Raw genomic sequence first — 17,908 nt, 5'->3', positions numbered from 1 at the left:
AAATTAAATACATGGGTAATAATGTGCATGCATGTTAATATGTGGATCTGTGTGTATGGTTCTTCTTTAGCTGGACTGATGGAACGGCTCTAGATTATGAGAACTGGAAGAATGGAAGCCCTTTTAGAGGGTCAGGACAAAAATGCACTTCTATGTCTTCTCTCACTGGTAAGCTTTTTCATAAATTAGTAGGCATATAATTATGTGCTTGTAACAGGGTGGTGAAGGACAACATTAAGGATTCAAAACCAAGCCAATATTTCACCCAAGTGCAGTCGCTGAACAGAATCAGAATGATTTCTGAGTAGAAAAAAGGATAAGAGTGGGTCGGTGAGTGAATGTTATCTGACAAACGCCACACTAATTGGTTTACAAACTTGTGGTGGAAAAGCCCTTAATAAAAAATACCTCAAAGACTGAATTGTGAGTAGAAAAGAGTTTTTATCTTGTCTGCAGAGAACGATCACACCGACAAAGTCTCACATAGAGGCTCTGTGAATGCGATAAACATCCTTTTATACTCTTGTTGGTGACCTTGTAGGCCAGTGGAAGATTCCACCGTTAACAGAGATTTCTTAGCTAGAACATAGGAACTGGTCTAAACCAGCTAGAACTTCGTTTTGGTCGTCATACAATGTAATTGACACACTTCTTATCCAGTAACGTTCTACTGTAGCGGTATTCTTGGAATATGACTACTGGCAATCATGTCCTAAGCATATCTACATGTTCTAAGTGTAAACTTCTAGTGTAAATAAAGCAATAAGCCACGAGAGGCCGTGCGTAGCGCGAAGCGGAGTGCCTAAAACTTCTTTCCCGTGCTAAAATCATAGCAGTAACGCACGGTCTCGAGTGGCTTATTGCTTTTATAAAGCGGCGGTCAACATAAAATACAATAAATACAACAATGTTTAATTCAGAAATGTATTTATTGTGTATAAACTTACAATAAAGCATTCTTCCGCGACGCAAGGTACTTCGATTTAACAGTGTTGCTAGGCAACATGAGGGCGAACATAACATACATTTTTTCTTTTCAGTGGCGTATTAATATGGAATGATGTGAGGTGGTCATAGGTGTGCGTTTATCTGGGATTTTACAACGGCTTCGAACGCGGCTCAGCCAATCAGATTTTAGGACCGGAACTATCCGTTTTATAATTAACATTTTTCTCTCACAAACTCGAACTAGATCTAAATGAGCTGAGAGCACTAGGTAGAACAGCAACAGAATTAGCTATTTGGTCCAGGAATGCACAGGCACAGACTGATATTTCTTTGGCACCTGAGAAATACTAGAAATATGTATATTTAAGTAAAGCCTCTTAAGTTTAGCAAATGTTCAGAGAAATGTCTTTATTTGTTATAGTAATGACTTAGTTTAGAGTCAGGGCAGTGGTTGCTCAGCAGTTAAAGTACTGGACTAGTGATCAGAAGGTAATTGCTTGGACTGTATACAGTAACAGTTGTAAGCTTCTTTGGAGAAAGAAATCTCCTTAATATGGAAAATATAAATTTGTTTACTTTTAGAAATACTTTTTTAGATAGACAGCAAACTACAACATTAGCCTTCTACCTTGTCAGGTAGTAGGTCCGGGTCCTTTCTGTGTGGAGTTTGCATGTTCTCCCCGGGTTTACTCCGGGTGCTCCGGTTTCCTCCCACAGTCCAAAGACAAGCAAGTGAGGTGAATTGGAGATACAAAATTGTAAATACTAAAAAATAAATACATAAATACACTGGCATGCAAACTCCACACAGAAAGAACCCGGAAAGAGTTCAGGACCTTCTGGCTGTGCCTTCCTCTGAATCAAACTCAAAGCTGCTCTACACAGTATAACACTTCAGAAGCCCCACGCCAGTTCGCATGGCATCTGTAGTTTGTGTGGAAAAACAGTTTGTTGATCTGCGGTTCCCCCTGCTGGTGTCGGAGAGTGTTACAGTGATTTACGGGTGATTTCTGTGACCGTTGGCACGGAGTCGCACAACCAATAATGTAATAAAGTTAGAACAGCCGTGTGGTGTCAATACCTAGCCTAGCCAACTAGTTCACAGCTGAGATACTGACTAAAACCCAAATAACTCATAAACCATAACTATTATTGTTATAGATATACAATAAAGACTTGTGCACTGTGTGTAGTACACTAACTATACGAACGACATTACAGCTGAGTTAATATCCAATGTCAACAACACTGGAACGTGTTAGCTTGGTTGCTAGTGTTAGCTGCTAAGCTAATTGCCGTGATTTCTGTTTCTATAAGCACTCTGTAAATATAACTATCATATTAATATTGTAATACATACATTTGTGTAAGTAGCTGCTCTCAGAAGGGTTGTAGATGAATTCAGATGTTTAAAGCGGTCAGATTTCTTGTTTCTGGGTTCTTTACTGTCGCTCCACTTCTGAGGTAAAACGTTACTATCATAACATTGTGTATCACCACCAAGCGGCTAACTAACTCATACATAGTTGTGCTTGCTGGGTGAATAAATATGTAAAATTTAAATAAAGACCCAATATATTTGTCCTTCTTTATTTAAATTTATAAATAGATGCTATTCTGTTTACATTTATTGGCACAAAGTCAAAATCAAGGAGCGTTTATTCATCAAAACACAAACGCCCGGAGGGAGAGCCTCACTACGCATGCTCCGATTCACGAACCTGACCTACGTACCCAGCGTACTTCGTGAATTTGCGTAAGGTGCGCAAAGTGCGTAAGGTGCGTTCGTACTGTACATGTAATTAAAACTTATCATTTTCATTAAAAATGTCCCATTTCTGTATGTGCATAGCAAAGTATTTAGAAACGTACACTCTTCTGTCAGAATGAAAGAAGAACGAAACAAATATTAGATCCAAGAGAAAGTTTCAGCATGGAGATTGATATATGCTTCTGCTCGCTTTAAAAGTGGCATCAAGGACACAAAACCATGGACTAACATTAAATGTGGTTTGCATTATTTTTTTCCGACTATAATTAGGCCTACATTTAATAATGCAAAGAAACATTTAAGCATGCAAATGAACCATCATCTCGACTGAAGAATCATTGTTTTTAAGTGTGTGCGCAAATCAGGACAGTAAATGTGATGTACAGCGATGTAAATTTTAATTTATGTACTTTATTTGTAGTTGTAGGTAGACACAGACACAAAACTAAATACTCTTTGTGCAAAATAAGCAACATCAATAATACAAACATTTACCGCTACAAGCACAACCAACTTAGCTTATCAGTGCTGTTAACAGATGATCATTTATCCAAATAACGCTCCCAGGCATCCTTGCTGAGTTTGTCTCGGTATGGTTTCCTCTTATTTCGCTTCTGCTTCTCCAGCTTTCCCTGCTTTGAAAGAATAAAGAAGTAATGCACGTGTCTTTGCTGCTACTTTCACTGTATCGCTGACAAAAACAATACATTTGCACATACATTATGAGCAACTTACTGAATCACTAAACCGACTCAGGATGCACATTATTCATTTTAATGTGTATTATAATGTGTGTTCAAGTAAGATGTGAAAGGAGCGGTGTCTGTCCAGACATGATCTCTACTTTCTTATGAAACAAGAGTAAATGTACTAAATGTAGCAGAGACAAAAGTAAAACTGAAGTATCGATACTATCACACTAGTAACGATCCGATTCCAATACCAATGTTGATATCAATACTATCGAAATTTGGATCGATCCGCCCACTCCTAGTACTTACTGCAATATCATGTCTTATTAACACTTAATATTTTATTTTAACGTCTAAGAAAATACTATGTATATAAAAACTGTATATATTTTCGCATGTTTATAAATGTTCACAATCGTCTTGCCATTCCCTACACTACCTTTACACACCTGATCGAGAAAGTTTTAGGAGACCATCAGTTTCTTCTGTAAAACTGCCAAATGACAAACAATATAAAGCAGTCAACTAACATTTTTTTAATATAATTTAATGTTTTGGTAGATTCAGTGAACAAATTGGGGCGGCACGGTGGCTAAGTGGGTACCACTGTCGCCTCACAGCAAGAAGGTCCTGGGTTTGAACCCCAGGTGGGGCGGTCCGGGTCCTTTCTGTGTGGAGTTTGCATGTTCTCCCCGTGTCCACGTGGGTTTCCGCCAAGTGCTCCGGTTTTCTCCCACAGTCCAAAGACATGCAAGTGAGGTGAATTGGAGATACAAAATGGTCCATGACTGTGTTCAATATAACTCTGTGAACTGATGAATCTTGTGTGATGAGTGACTACTGTTCCTGTCATAAATGTAACCAAAGTGTACAACATGACATTAAAATCCTAATAAACAAACAAACAGTGAACAAATCATATGCAAGTCGTAAACGTTGTTCCTTCACAGCTTCAGTCTCTTGCTAATTTTGTGCTCCTGCTTGGCTATGTTTTGGTGAGTATAAACAAATGGGGAAAAAAATGAAAAAGTAACCAAGCGGCTATATGATATGATTCTGTGCATTTTATATACAGGGGTTGGACAAAATAACTGAAACACCTGTCATTTTAGTGTGGGAGGTTTCATGGCTAAATTGGACCAGTCTGGTGGCCAATCTTCATTAATTGCACATTGCACCAGTAAGAGCAGAGTGTGAAGGTTCAATTAGCAGGGTAAGAGCACAGTTTTGCTCAAAATATTGCAATGCACACAACATTATGGGTGACATACCAGAGTTCAAAAGAGGACAAATTGTTGGTGCACGTCTTGCTGGCGCATCTGTGACCAAGACAGCAAGTCTTTGTGATGTATCAAGAGCCACGGTATCCAGGGTAATGTCAGCATACCACCAAGAAGGACAAACCCCATCCAACAGGATTAACTGTGGACGCAAGAGGAAGCTGTCTAAAAGGGATGTTCGGGTGCTAACCCGGATCGTATCCAAAAAACATAAAACCACGGCTGCCCAAATCACAGCAGAATTAAACTCAACTCTCCTGTTTCCACCAGAACTGTCCGTCGGGAGCTCCACAGGGTCAATATACACGGCCGGGCTGCTATAGCCAAACCTTTGGTCACTCGTGCCAATGCCAAACGTCGGTTTCAATGGTGCAAGGAGCGCAAATCTTGGGCTGTGGACAATGTGAAACATGTATTGTTCTCTGATGAGTCCACCTTTACTGTTTTCCCCACATCCGGGAGAGTTACAGTGTGGAGAAGCCACCCAGACTGTTGCATGCCCAGACTGTTGCATGCCCAGAGTGAAGCATGGGGGTGGATCTGTGATGGTTTGGGCTGCCATATCATGGCATTCCCTTGGCCCAATACTTGTGCTAGATGGGCGCGTTACTGCCAAGGACTACCGAACCATTCTGGAGGACCATGTGCATCCAATAGCGGTGCCGTGTATCAGGATGACAATGCACCAATACACACAGCAAGACTGGTGAAAGATTGGTTTGATGAACATGAAAGTGAAGTTGAACATCTCCCATGGCCTGCACAGTCACCAGATCTAAATATTATTGAGCCACTTTGGGGTGTTTTGGAGAAGCGAGTCAGGAAACGTTTTCCTCCACCAGCATCACGTAGTGACCTGGCCACTATCCTGCAAGAAGAATGGCTTAAAATCCCTCTGACCACTGTGCAGGACTTGTATATGTCATTTCCAAGACTAATTGACGCTGTATTGGCCGCAAAAGGAGGCCCTACACCATACTAATAAATTATTGTGGTCTAAAACCAGGTGTTTCAGTTATTTTGTCCAACCCCTGTATATATATATATATATATATATATATATATATATATATTAGGGCTGTCGAAGTTAACGCGATAATAACGCATTAACGCAATCTCAATTTAACGAGATTTAAAAAAATAGTGCCGTTAACGCACTAATTACATTACGAGATTTTTTCACTTCTAAAACTAAAGCAATTCATTTTTCACCCACGGGAGACAGATTGAATTATTCTCACTGACCACGCTCACACGCACGTTTAATGTTCTTTAGTTCCGTTTGACAAAAAAACCCCTTAAAAATAGAGCTAACAGCGAAGATAAACCGGTTACAAAAGCAGCGACCGCTGTTTGTGTTCAATACTCTGTTCACAGTGTCGATACAAGTGATTCAAGAATCGATTCATTGTAAGCGCAGCGTAAATTTCTTTTCTCAGTCATCTCTCCGTGTTTACTGTTATAATGAATTATGCGGTTGTAAATAAACACCAAATACTACAGAACATTGTGTGTGACTCGCTTACATTATAAAGCTGAGGCTTAATTATACTGGTTATTACCACAGAGCGGGAGTCGACTCAGAGTCGTTTACGATTTACCGAGGTGAACCACGAACGTGCTGATAGAATCGGCTCAGATGGGATCGGACTGTATTATCTTTTTAAAGTAAATATTTCAATCAGCAGAATCGCATCGCATGTATGATGTGCACAACGTTAATTACGTGCGTTTATTAATGAACGTTTACGTTAGCTTGTCAGAAGCTTTCTCAATGATGTCTGTGCGGTGTTTTTTTTTTTTACAATTAGTGATGGCAAGCAACTGTTCCACTGCACTATTTTACACTAAAAACTAAACTATTCCATAATGCTCCAGATTGCATCATTCTAAATAGGTATCGGCGAGTACAAAAATACATGTACTTGTACTCGGTTGGGAAAAAATGGTATCGATGCATCCCTAGTGAAAACACACTCACTTCGTGTAGAAACGTCCATCAAACCATCGTCACGATACAACCACAGAAAAGTCTGTTACAATAACTACGCATCTGACATTTATATGAAGTCAAGGTTCTCTGCTAGATAGTATTACTGCCTAATATGTGAGTGAATAAAACTCCCTTACAGTTTTCTCTTGTCCCAGCAGTTTTTAACATCAGTACATTTAGCATAAATATGTTCACCATTTTAATTGTAACATTTCACTTAAAATCCTTCTTTTCTATAACATTTACACAGATTTTTTTAAATGCGATTAATCGCGATTAACTATGTAAAATTCTGAGATTAATCGCGATTAAAAATTTTAATCGTTTGACAGCCCTAATAGATATATATATTGCCATGACATGTTTTCTCCCAACCAGACATGTGGTTGCTTGTTTGAAAGTGTTTAAAAGTGGCAAACCATCAGCAACTTCAGCCACTTGTTGCATGCTAATGTAAAGGTTAGGGCAAACATCCACCATTGTGTCTTTTTTAAAACAAATATAACTGTACTAAATGTTATGCAATTTTTATGGATTTTATAGATTTATTGTCATAAAACACTGAAAACCAAAATATCCATTTAAAAAGGCTTTGTCTAATTATAATGAGCTGCAAATTTTGAATATGTCTGAATATAATTTATTCTTGTGTCCATATAAAATACATTACACAATCTGACCACATGCTGTCTGTGTAGGAGAGTGGTCGACAGGTCACTGTTCAGATCTTCATGGTTACATATGTAAGCGCAGGACTGTGTCTGTGGTGGAGACCAAACGGGAGCCTCACTATATTGGTGCTTGTCCAGAAAACTGGTTTTATTATGGCCACAAGGTACGGCATGCACACTGATTTTGTCTTTGTAATTAAATAATTCAAATCAATAAATAATTGATGTTTGTTAATAAGCGTTTGGGTATGATTGGATAGTGTCTGTTGCTGCACCTCCCAGCTCAGCCGAACCAGGGGAAGAGCTGGACGAATGCTCAGTCCATTTGCTCCAATTTTCACAGCATGCTGGTTACAATTGAAGACGAGATTGAACAAGGTGAGAGTGCGAACCTTGTAACTTAAACACTCCAGAAAAACATGTACGTATAACAAAATCATACCATAGACAGATTTTGTTACTTTAAATAGTCAAGTCACTTAATATAAAGTTGGCCACTTTTGATTCCATAAATATGTGTATGTGTCTGTGAGAATTTGTGCCCATTTAGTCAAAAGATGCCAGAAAACCTCCTGGACATATGACTTTACTTATCTGTAGTTTTATAGTGAAGAGTGAAATTGAGAGAGGAGTTCACATTTTTGCAGATAATATTGCTGTTAATCTATTATCAGTGTCACCAGTATTGCAGAGTAAATGTACTTAGTTACACATCAACTTTATGTAAATAATTAAGGGTGAAATAACTGAATAATTAAATAATTGCTTTTGGTCTAAGCGTACATTACCATGCTGCTTCACGGCCGGTCTGCTGGAGTCTGGATTGGCTTAAAAGATTCAGACTTGATGAAATGGACCGATAAAAAGCCTGTATTTTACACCAACTGGTCTCCTGTGGAACCACAGCACTCCTCAGATTCTGTAAGTCACATTCACATACTCAGCAGGAGATGTTCAACTTGACTGTGACTTCCTGTACTGTGATGTTTTGCTGTTTGTGTTTACAGCATGAGGAGCACCTAGCTGAGGAGGTTAAACCATTATGTACAGTTCTCTCCAACAATCACAACCTTCATTTTACTGGGAAATGGTACAAGGAGAAGTGTGGCCAAAGTGGATATGGCTTTATTTGTCAGAAGCCACAAGGTGAGACCAGCACACTCTAATTGCATGTCTGTTAGCTCTTCTGTACTATCAACAAGGTGCCATTTAGTTTTGTAGTAAAAAGCTGCTTGTTTGATGTCTCATCCCTGTGCTGTGAGAAGTTTTGTATGTTTTTAGTGTGTCTTCTCAGTTTCTGGGTACTCTTATTATGTTTCTTCCAGAACATGTAGCATGTAGATTTGTTAGCTTTAATTGCCTGAGTACTGGATGGGTGAGTGTTACAGATTGTTGACAAATGTAATCTTAAAATATCCTGCACCTATCACTGGTGAGGACCAACCCACCCTGCTACAGTGTCCAACAAACCCTTCATGAAACATTGAAATTCTTGGCAATAGAGCAGTGTAGTAGTCCAGCAAGACCTCTAGCATCGCAGGACTGAATCTTCCCCCAGATAATGCGTAAATAAAAAGATCTGCAAAATTAATATCAACACCATGAACCAGTAGTTTAAGGTATGAACAACTGTTTCAGCAATTAAATGCTACTATTTCAGCACAATTTTAGACAATACAGACATTGAATTTAGGAGTCTTTATAGTTTTTATAGTTGATAATTTCACTGTTGCTGCAATTATTTTCCCTTTTCATAGGACTAGTTTTGTATATATTTAATTCCATATGCGCTCTGGTGACTGTTATCACACAACTTCTCCAAGTGTGAAGCTGACAGACGCTTCTTTACACCAACAAGTAGCTGATTCTTTCAGAGAGTCTTTTGTATTTTTTGCAGTAGGTATTGATGCTGTTGTAGCAAAGATGTAATTTTCAATCTGGCCGTCCTGTACTCAGACACACCAATTTTGTCTGTATAGTGCCTGATCAGGCTGGTGGCACTGTCAAGATTCAAACCATGGTTTTCGCAGGGGATAGCCAGCATGTTAGACTGCTTTACCTCTGCCTTTTAACCGCAGAATAAGTCAAATGTCTGATGTATAAATAATTCATTACAAAATCAGTAATTCTGTTTTTTTTTTCCCTCAATCTCCACAGACAAGACCAAACGTCCCTCCCACTCTTACCATAACCCCGCTTCCTTGGATGTGTCGGAGTACAGGAACAGGAGTTACCATGTTATTCGTGGCAACATGAGCTGGTACGAAGCCCGGGCTGGTTGTATTAAAAACAGCGCAGAGCTTATAAGCATCACAGACCCATTTCATCAAGCTTACCTAACTGTGCTGATCAACAGACTGGGAACCCCCCAGTGGATCGGCCTGTTCAGTGAGGATGTGAGTATATCTCTGCTTCAGAATGTTTGTAAACAAAGAGATGTCACATGCTTTAGAATTCTGAATACTCTTGTGCTAATAACTATTAAAGATGTCTGGTTAGAAAACATTTTAATGTGGCACCCAGGTGGCTCAGCGGGATATTCCAATAGCACACCAGCGCCGAGATTCTGAACTCCTCGGTTTGAAACTCGCCGTTGCCACCAGTCGACTGGGTGCCATCTAGCGGGCATAATTGGCAGTGCCTGCAGCAGACACGTTACTGCTGGGGTGGGATGACTGGACTATGTGGGTGGGGTCTTCAAACGCTGTGTAAGGACCCTGATTAGCAGATAGAGAGGTGCCTGTGTGGAATGCATGGGTGAAAAAGGGTTCCGCTAAGGGCTGTGCACGGGTCGAAGGAGGTATAAGAAGCAATATACCCACCTCAACTGCAATCAGGGATCCCCCAGCAGCAGAAGACAAATTGACTACGCTAAATTGGGAGAAAATGCAGAAATAAAATAGAATAAAAACAAAACATTTTAATTGTATATATTTAACATGTTTACAGTTTAATGATTTAAACGTAAATAAATATAATTGCAAAACTAAAAATCTATAATTCACTTAAAAATTCTGAATCTTTACTGTGGGGCTTGCCTTAATTATCCTTAAGATGTGCCTAGAACCCAATTAAAGTCCACCCATTGCAACTGGAATTTATTGATCATACTTTGCAAAGGCTCACCGCAGTCTGTAAGGACCCACAATTTGCACTGCATTGTAATCACATAAAACCAAGCCATGAAGGAGCTGTCTGTTGAGCTTCACAAATAATTTGTGGCAAGGCATAGATTAGGGCAAGGAAAATGAAAAACTATAAACAATATTTATGGCTTTGAGCGTTTCCAGAAATACAGTGGCCTCAGTCATTTTGAAATGGAAGAAGCTTTGTTTGTGAATGTAGTAAGTAAACAATAGTAAACAATAATAGTTTTTCTTCTGAAACATCATTAACAGAGGCATCAAATTGTTTCTAAAAAGAAGTAGCTAGAATGACCTTTTAGAGAAAGCATGTGAAGCTGTTACTAGAGATTCCACTTAACTGGGAGAAATGATTGAACACTAAACTAGCCTCCTTTCTCTGTAGGATGGTATAAATTACCAGTGGACTGATGGCAGTGATAATGTATTTACTCACTGGGACTCTGGTGATGACTGGGATATGTCCTTTGTATTGGGAGACTGTGTGTACATGGACATCGATGGAGGCTGGAGAAGAGATGACTGTGACATGCTCCTTTCTGGAGCGCTGTGTTACGTACCTCCCCCTAGTAAGTCTCTGTCGCTTTTATTTTTATGATCTTTAAAGCTACTTTTTTAAGGCCTTGTGAATCTGTTCTGGTCTATTTTGAGCATATTCTGCCACATTCTCTCTGCCTCCATCAGAAAGTTTTGCCACCTACAGTGAGGTGGTTTGTCCAGAAACGTGGCTGAAGTTTCGAGGGAGATGCTACAATTTCGAACCGGTTGTCTTAAGGATGCCTTTAGAGGAAGCAAGAGAGTACTGCAGGAACAAAGGTACAGTGGCTCTGGTATATTAAAACATTTGACCTGCACACCCTCAAGTGGGCTGTACAGGGAATAGATCACATATCTAATACCTAGTTTACACTACTTCATTTTTGCCCTGATTTTCGCTCGCCGACAGGTTGCTGCTAGATGTGCTAAGGTGTGTAGATTGAACTGTACAGCGATCTGAGCATTTAGAAAGTCATGTAGTGTAAACTCAGAATAAGATGTCTAAGCATGTTTGAATTGTGTTTAGAATTTTGTTTCATCTCTGTGATTTTAAGAGAATTCCTCAGATGTTTTGACGATTCGAGATGAAGAGGAGAACCGCTTTTTTCTGAAGCAGATGAAGAACTTTTATGATGAATATGAGGCCGTCTGGCTGGGCATTTATTATAACATTGACAGTAAGACTCACTGGCTTTTAACTCTTCATTCTTACTTACACTGGCAGTCACAAGCAGTCACAAATTCCTGTAATTTTAAGGGAGTTTTTCCTTGCCACTGTCACCCTTGGCTTGCTCAATAGGGGTTTTTGGTCTGTTGGTCCTGGATTCTGTAAAGTTGCTTTGAGACAATGTCCATTGTAAAAAGCCCTATATAAATAAATTTGACTTGACTTGACAAGTTTGGACTCGGATCACTGAAGTGACAAAAGTTATTTTCAGTAAAAACTTAAGTTAAAATAGGACAGTAATAGCTCAGTTGTTAACTACCTGAACTCTTGACTGGAAGGTCACTGCTTCAAACCCCATCACAGCTTAGTTGCCACAGTTCTTACAGACTCTTAACCCTCAATTGCTTGCACCGTGTTCAGTCACAATTGGAAAGCGCTTTGAATAAAATCATTAGCTAAATGGACATTGTAGCCAAGTGGTTAGGATACTGGACCGGTAATCATAAGGTCACTGGTTCAATCCCCACCACTGCTGCTGTTGGGCCCTTGAGCAAGGCTTTTAACCCTCAATTGCTCAGACTGTATACTGTCACAGTACTGTAATTCGCTTGGGTAAAGGCGTCTGCTAAATGCTGAAAATGTAAATGCTGTGAATGTAAACAAAACACTATTGTTTTTCTCCTTATTTTATTTTTAATAAACTGGTGGCAGGGCCAGTTCCACCAGGAAACACTGGGTGCATGACAATTAAAGATACCCTGGACAGGGTGCCCCCCCATGTCTGTGTTGATGCCCAGTCAATAGCACTGCTGAGGTTTAAACCTCAGGTTAGTGTAATAGTTCTTATTGTTGTATTAATATTTTAACAGTATCCAAGTCCATCAGAATACAGTAACATTTATAGTATTTGGCAGGCTTTTATCCAGAGTGATAGACATGCTTGAAATGAAACAGAACATCCATAATTTTGGCTGTATCCCAAACCACATACCACAGGATGCAGTTTGTTAATCACATTCAAGATAGCCAACAATATAACTAACTTGTAATATATTAATTTGGCTTGATCACAGCTGAAGAGAGTTGAACTTTAGTTTCCTGCAATTACTTTTTATAACTATATTTTCAGTGATGCACCATGCAAAACATAGCTAGTTTGCAGTTTTTTTGGGTCTTGTATTCACCTAATAATTTCATTTCAATTTTTTTAAGTATTAAGTAAAACTGTCTGTGTTTTAGACGATGCTTTAACCTGGCTGGATGAATCTGCTCTGGACTTCACTAACTGGCGTCAGAAGCCTCCCGATGCGAGTGTGATGCATGCTGACACGTGTGTATCAGTGCAAGTTTCAGATGCAGAGTGGATCCTGGCCAACTGCAGGGACAGACTGGGTTTTATCTGCAAAACCCGTTCAGGTACTGATCCCTGAGCTCTGTGTTTCCATTTTTCATGTTTCATAGCTGGCATTCACATTGTGGGTGTGATGATATAAAATGTGTCTATGTAGAGAGATCATTAGGTTTTCAGATAAACCCAATGTCTTCTAATATTTTACTGTGTGGCAGCTGATACAGTAATTCAGAAGTTTAGGGATTTGACTTGGGATGTTATTTATTTATCTCTAACTAAATGCATCTATGCATCTATTAATGTTTTTTTTTTTTTTGTAAGTCCTGTAATGTTATTTTACTTGTGAATTGTAATGCTTGTGTTTAATGGGTTCAGCCAAGCTAGTCTTGTTTATATATAGAATATGGAATAGAATATAGAATAGAATAGAATATATAAAGAATTTAGAGTAGAAAATGGAATAGAATAGAATAAAATATAGAATAAAATATAGAATAGAATGTAAAGTAGAATATAGAATAGAATATAGAATAGAATATAGAATAGAATATAGAATAGAATGTAAAGTAGAATATAAAATAGAATACAGAATAGAATGTAAAGTAGAATATAAAATAGAATACAGAATAGAATGTAAAGTAGAATATAGAATAGAATATGGAATAGCATATAGAATAAAATATAGAATAGAATGTAAAGTAGAATATAGAATAAAATATAGAATACAATATAGAATACAATATAAAATAGAATGCCTTCATTGGTCATATATACTGTACATATACAGGTGTACAGTACAACGAAATTCTTTCTTTGCATATCCCAACTTGTTTTTGAAAGCTGGGGTCAAAGCACAGGGTCAGCCATTGCACGCTGCCCCTGGAGTTAAGGGCCTTGCTCAAGGGCCCAACAATGGCTGTATGGCAAAGCTAAGATTCGAACCCTTAACCTTTCAGTTGGCAGCCCAAAGCCCTACCAATTAGGCTACCACTGTCCCCCTACACAGAGCCTGTACTGTCACACGTTTGAAATGAATTGGAATACCAACTATGAGTCAGGCCTTATTTGTAAAACACTGTGCCTAAAGTTACTAATGCAAATTCCCAGTCATGTTCAAAAATCTATTGTGAAAAAAAACCCTGGAAACATGGAGGCGTTTGCAGCAGCAAAAATGAGACCATGTGTGAACAGCATGCACATACTTTTTTAAATGAATACTTTCACATGCATGAGCTCCATTTGTCATAAACAACTATAATAGATGAGTGTCATGAACTGTCCTCACATTGTTTTTTCTGTTAGCTGTTTCTCATTAGAAAGAGAAGTTATAGAGAAGTTATAAAAGACCTGTTGCATAACATCAGCTGTTTTGCCAACTATAAATCATACTTCTGTTCTGTTCTATGATGTGCAGATGCAAAAGGGAACTTGTGATAAAATTAAGTGCACAGTGAAGTGTGATGTGAAAAGCCACATGAACATAATTTGTCTGCTTTTATTTTATGGTATACATTTTACATTTACATTTTCAGCATTTAGCAGACGCTTTTATCCAAAGCGACTTACACAATGAGCAATTGAGGATTAAGGGCCTTGCTCAGGGACCCAACAGTGGCAACTTGGTGGTAAGCGGGGCTTGAACCGGGAACCTTCTGTTTACTAGTCCAGTACCTTAACCACTGAGCTATCACTGGCCCTATACTTTCTGTACAGATGTAGGTTTTGTTCTGAAATGTGTAGTGCAGTTACACACCTTGGACATCTATTGTGGGGCCTCTGCTGAGACATAGCCAATCATGTCTGTATGTAGATACCTGACCGGCTGATAGCAACACTGGGGATTCTCTAGATCCAAGCACTAGTGGGTTAGAGCAGTTTACCATACACCGAACAGCCATAACATTAAAACCACCTCCTTTTTTCTACACTCACTGTCCATTTTATCAGCTCCACTTACCATATAGAAGCACTTTGTAGTTCTACAATTACTGACTGTTTCTCTGCATGCTTTGTTAGCCACCTTTCATGTTGTTCAATAGTCAGGACTCTCCCAGGACCACTACAGAGTAGGTATTATTTGGGTGGTGGATCATTCTTAGCACTGCAGTGACACTGACATGGTGGTGGTGTGTTAGTGTGTGTTGTGCTGGTATGAGTGGATCAGACACAGCAGTGCTGATGGAGTTTTTAAACACCTCACTGTCACTGCTGGATTAAGAATAGTCCACCAACCAAAATATATCCAGACAACAGCACCCCGTGGGCAGAGTTCTGTGACCACTGAAGAAGATCTAGAAGATGACCAACTCAAACAGCAGCAATATATGAGGGATCGTCTCTGACTTTACATCTACAAGGTGGACCAACTAGGTAGGAGTGTCTTAATAGAGTGGACAGTAATTGGACACGGTATTTAAAAACTCCAGCAGCGCTGCTGTGTCTGATCCACTCATACCAACACTACCACCACCATGTCAGTGTCACTGCAGTGCTAAGAATGATCCACCACCCAAATAATACCTGCTCTGTAGTGGTCCTGGGAGAGTCCTGACTATTGAAGAACAGCATGAAAGGTGGCTAACAAAGCATGCAGAGAAACAGTCAGTAATTGTAGAACTACAAAGTGCTTTTATATGGTAAGTGGAGCTGATAAAATGGACAGTGAGTGTAGAAACAAGGAGTGGCTGATCGGTGTATACGTCTGTTTAATAAAGTATTATGTCACTTGGTTTTGTATAGAATGGATAATTAATGCAGCGTTGTTTTATTGTTTGTTGTATGTCAGATGCAGCTCAAGAGGTGGTGGTAGAACCACTGACTGGTAAGTACTCTCTCTTATTTTTACCCCGCCTGCTTCCTTTCACCCTCTTTATCATGGCGCCTTAATTTGATTATGTAAGGGAAATGTAATAAATCATACGTCTGAGCTGCCAGCTTTATTGATTTTGCACCACTGTGTTGTACAAGATTTCTGCAAAAGCAGTTCCAGTCAGATCAACCAACAATTAAAGAATAAAGCTTAACTGGGTGTGATGTTAAAGGAAAATGAATTATTAATGGGGTTGAGTGGTCTTACCACCCTGAGGTTGATTATTTTCCAATAACTCTTTATTCCACTTTTATTAGAGCAAATTACTAGTGGTTACACATTGCTCTTGTTAAAAATATGATTTTATTGATTTATATTCAGTTTGAATTTTTACTGGCATGACTATACACCACAGTCTTTCCACCTCTTTTCTATACCTAACCCTCCACCTAGAGCCTAAATTTCTTTCTGACCCCATCCCCCATCTTACTTTGACACCCTCAATCATACACCTATCCCTGACCCAATTTACTCACTCCTACTACATACCCCAACACACATTCTTTTTCCTAACCCCACATTTTACCGGCACCTCAACTAATTTCGCTTATTCTATACCGACCGCAGTCACTCTACACCCACCTCTTTACTCCAACCGCCATCTCTACCCTAATGCTTTAACCCTTGTATTATCAGCACTTCTTACCCTTACACTTTGAACGTACTCCTTTTCTCACCCAAGTTTCTTCCCCCACCCTTGCTGCTTTCCATAACTTCAACTTCTACCCCACTCCTAGTCATAGCCATAGTTTCCAATTCTATCCCACCCCTAATCCTACCTTTACTTTCCAATCCCAATTCTGTACTTTCTTTATTACTCTCACTCCACTTCTACTTCTATTCATAACTTCCCCCTTTTTACATATCATAACTGCTAACTTCTATCCTCCAGTCTCACTCACATACCACTTCGCTTACACCCACCCCCACTGGTGGAGTCAAACCACATGCAGTAAGCATGTCACACCCCTCACTAAGAACCCCTGCATAGTTCACCCAAACTTATTCCTACCCAAACCCCCACTACTGAGCTCCAAGTTACCACTCTCACTAATATTCTTAACCTACTTAAATACCATCCCTCTATTCCCATATCAGTGCAGTCCCATATCCCACATTTCTGTTTTTACTAACCAACACCCTCTGACTAAACAAAAGCATGAATTCAGCAGTGGCATGTTATAACATTAGAAGAAGTATAGGGTGTATACCACTGTTGCTCTTAACATTTTCAGAATAGGCTCTGAACTCACCACAACCGTTGAGCATAAATGCATGTTCTGCAGATTGCTGTATATATAAGGCTATCCATCTTGTTTTTCTTTCAGGTTTACATCATGGGATCGTTCCAGCTGCAGTCTTAGTGTCAATATTGTTTTTCGCCATGACGGCTGGATTGTTTTGGTTCATGTATAAGAGAAACACGCTGGGCTTCAGGAGGCTCCCATCACTTGGTACTGCCTACTACAGACAGAGCAGCTCTCAAGCCATGGACTCGGATGGGAATGTTCTTCTTACAGACCTAGAGACTCAAGGAGGAGATTAGTGAGTGTGTGTGAGTGTGTTCTGTCAGGGATTTTTGTGTATGACCAAACTTAATTAATCTTATACAGTGCCTTGAAGAGTATTCAACCTCTATAAATTTCTATCCTATTGAGTCAGCTTGCACATTTTAAAAATATAAAAGTATTTTTGTCAGTTAATTTATACAAACTTTATTTTTGGAAAAGTTGGGACATTTTGTGAAATTAAACAAAAACATAATAATCTGTAATATGTTAATCCTCACAAACCCTTATTTATTTGTCAAAAGTAAGACAAAATGAATAAAAAAATGTTGTCTGACAGCAACTTTATTGTATTTTGCAAATATAAACAAATGTTAAATTTAATGTCTGCAACACACTAAAAATAACTGGGACAAGGGGACTATAATAGGTAAAAGTTTATAGAATATCCAACAGTTTTTTGTTTATGCATTTTTTC

The 17,908-nt window shown here is 39.0% G+C and overlaps 1 protein-coding gene across 1 annotated transcript in view; it reads left to right on the top strand.

Annotated features, from left to right (window-relative positions):
* Positions 1–17,650, top strand: part of pla2r1 (phospholipase A2 receptor 1) — a 37,750-nt gene extending 20,100 nt beyond the window's left edge. Inside the window, exons 20-31 of the mRNA XM_063013431.1 lie at positions 71–168; positions 7,383–7,519; positions 7,616–7,733; positions 8,134–8,276; positions 8,363–8,501; positions 9,513–9,751; positions 10,884–11,067; positions 11,183–11,314; positions 11,590–11,712; positions 12,942–13,118; positions 15,839–15,874; positions 17,251–17,650. Coding sequence (XP_062869501.1) covers positions 71–168; positions 7,383–7,519; positions 7,616–7,733; positions 8,134–8,276; positions 8,363–8,501; positions 9,513–9,751; positions 10,884–11,067; positions 11,183–11,314; positions 11,590–11,712; positions 12,942–13,118; positions 15,839–15,874; positions 17,251–17,468 — 1,744 coding nt within the window. The 3' untranslated portion in view covers positions 17,469–17,650. The remainder of the gene's footprint in view (positions 1–70; positions 169–7,382; positions 7,520–7,615; positions 7,734–8,133; positions 8,277–8,362; positions 8,502–9,512; positions 9,752–10,883; positions 11,068–11,182; positions 11,315–11,589; positions 11,713–12,941; positions 13,119–15,838; positions 15,875–17,250) is intronic.
* Positions 17,651–17,908: the final 258 nt, after the last annotated feature.

Source organism: Trichomycterus rosablanca, chromosome 17 (assembly GCF_030014385.1).
Source record: "Trichomycterus rosablanca isolate fTriRos1 chromosome 17, fTriRos1.hap1, whole genome shotgun sequence".
NCBI lineage: Eukaryota > Metazoa > Chordata > Actinopteri > Siluriformes > Trichomycteridae > Trichomycterus > Trichomycterus rosablanca.
The sequence above is the reverse complement of the archived record's forward strand: the minus strand, read 5'-3'. Positions and strand labels throughout refer to the sequence as shown.